At 58.3% G+C, this 2,084-nt stretch overlaps 1 protein-coding gene across 1 annotated transcript; it reads left to right on the top strand.

Moving 5' to 3' along the window:
- Nucleotides 1–265: 265 nt before the first annotated feature.
- On the top strand, nucleotides 266–1,850 carry VGLL2 (vestigial like family member 2; the record flags this gene model as incomplete). The annotated part of the gene is made up of 2 exons (XM_026041843.1): nucleotides 266–778; nucleotides 1,784–1,850. Coding segments are annotated over 2 exons (554 nt in total), but the record flags the coding sequence as incomplete, so codon positions are not given.
- Nucleotides 1,851–2,084: the final 234 nt, after the last annotated feature.

Below are 2,084 nucleotides of genomic sequence, written 5' to 3'. Positions count from 1 at the left end.
TTTTTTTTTCCCCCCCCCACCAAGAGAAACCTGGAGCAACTTACTGCGGGTTCCTGAATAAGCCCTTGGTCTTCCATGGTCTGCTAGATGTTTAACTGGAAGGCATCTGTATTTGCACAGAGCAATTCTTTGTGCGTGGCATTTGCCTGGGGGATAAGGGGAACCGGAGGCCCTGTTTCTGAGTGAGGTGCCTGGCAAGGGGCAGGGGGCTGGGGAAGGATATGGGTGCTCCTGCTTATTTTCCCCTCCCACTGTCTCCCCCTAGACGGCTCCTTCCCCATGAGCCAGCGCAGCTTCCCGCCGTCCTTCTGGAACAGCACGTACCAGCCCTCATCCGTCCCCGCCACGCTGAGCAGCCCCCTGGCAGCAGCCGCCCACGGCGAGCTGCCCTTTGCCACCGCTGACCCCTACGCGCCGGCCTCGCTGCACGGCCACCTGCACCAGGGCGGCCCCGAGCCCTGGCACCATGCCCACCACCACCACCACCACCACCACCACCCCTACCTGGGCGCGCAGAGCGGCGCCTACCCCCGCCCCGCCACCATGCACGAGGTCTACGGCCCCCACTTCGACCCGCGCTACGGCTCGCTGCTCGTGCCCGCCGCCTCCGTCCGCCCGCACCGCCTCACGCCGGCCTCCGTGCCCGCGCCCGTCAGCCCGCAGTGCGAGTTGGGCAAGAGCGAGGCGGGCGCCGCCGCCGCCGCCTGGACGACGCCGGCACCCTTCCCCAGCGCCACAGGCGACGTGGCGCAGAGCCTCGGCCTCAACGTGGATGCAGGTAAGGGCTTCTCTCAGACCCCCTCGGGGGGACCTCTGCTCGCTTAAGTCACTGTTTAGGTGAGAGGGAGGTAGCCCTCGTGAAGGGGGATCCGTGGTTCTGCTTTGGGGAAATAATGCAGGGGAGAGACTCATGGGAGACACTGGAGCTCTGGCCTGGTGTGCCCCTTGGGAAGCACTTGGGAGGAAGGGGAAGGATAAGGGAACATCAGTTCCCCCAGCACCTTTGGTTTGCTGCAAATGTGCCCTGAAGAAGCGAGTCTCTTGTCCTGGTCCTAACCTTGCTCTTGCATTGAGGAGTAGCAGCAGGACTGAGATGCCTCAAGGGTTTGCTGCCTCCATGGGCCTCCGAGTGCTGACACTCAGGAGCCCATGGAGCCCTCCAGGGTAGAAGTGCTGACACTGGGGTCGGGCTGGGTTACTTTTTCCTGCCCCTTTTTGGAAGGAAAGCACAACGGTAAGCAGGTGCTGCCCACTGAGGTGCCTGGATGCAAGGTGGGGGCCGTGGTGGGGAGGAATGGGGTGGTGACAGGGACACAGGCAGCAGGGGCAGGTCGTTCCGCAGACAGGAAAGCCGGCGCTCGGAGGCATTGCTCCGTGCTGCAGTTTGGCTGCTCCATCCACCCTGGGCTCTTCACGGTGGCCTCGCGCTTGGCAAAACGGGCCGTGTGTCCGTCTCTGCTTTAGCTCGCGCTCTTCTCTGAGCTGCTGTCTTCCAGTGCGGAGGAGTTTCTGGTCTCATGCAGCAGTAATAAAGTTTGTCTTCCTCTGTCCTAAATGCCTATACCTATTTTTCTTCTTCCTTTTTTTTTTTTTTTTTTTTTTTTTTTCTCTCCATTCTCAGGTTTACAGCCTCAGGATAAAAGCAAGGATCTATACTGGTTTTAGAGCTGTCCTTCACTTCTCTTCTCTCGGCTCTCCCCTGTAGATCTCTGCCTGTTAGACATGGTGACATTCAGAGCTGAAATCGGGTCAGTTTGTAACAGCTTCTGGTCTTGGTTTGCAGCTCGACGTTACTCCTTCTGTGGTGGATCCCTTCTGAGCTGATCTGCTGCCTCCTGCCCCCCTTGCCCTTTTCCAAGCCCACTGTGGCCCTGCAACTCGGGAAAAGACAACGGGACTTAAAACAACCTGGCAATGCAAGGATGCTACTTTAGACTCGTTTTGGAGAGGGAAATACTTCTGTTGAAAGAGGAGAGCCAAAGACGTTGAACTTTTATTTAAACAAACTCTGCACCCAGGACTGCAGTCAGACTACTTTAAAAGAGTCAAATGACATTGCAGATGGTGATGCAAAACCACTGGTC

The sequence above is a fragment of the Nothoprocta perdicaria genome, unplaced genomic scaffold, assembly GCF_003342845.1.
Source record: "Nothoprocta perdicaria isolate Ctin4 unplaced genomic scaffold, notPer1 scaffold_296, whole genome shotgun sequence".
Classification (NCBI taxonomy): domain Eukaryota; kingdom Metazoa; phylum Chordata; class Aves; order Tinamiformes; family Tinamidae; genus Nothoprocta; species Nothoprocta perdicaria.
Note: the sequence above shows the minus strand (reverse complement) of the source record. Positions and strands in the feature narration are given on the sequence as shown.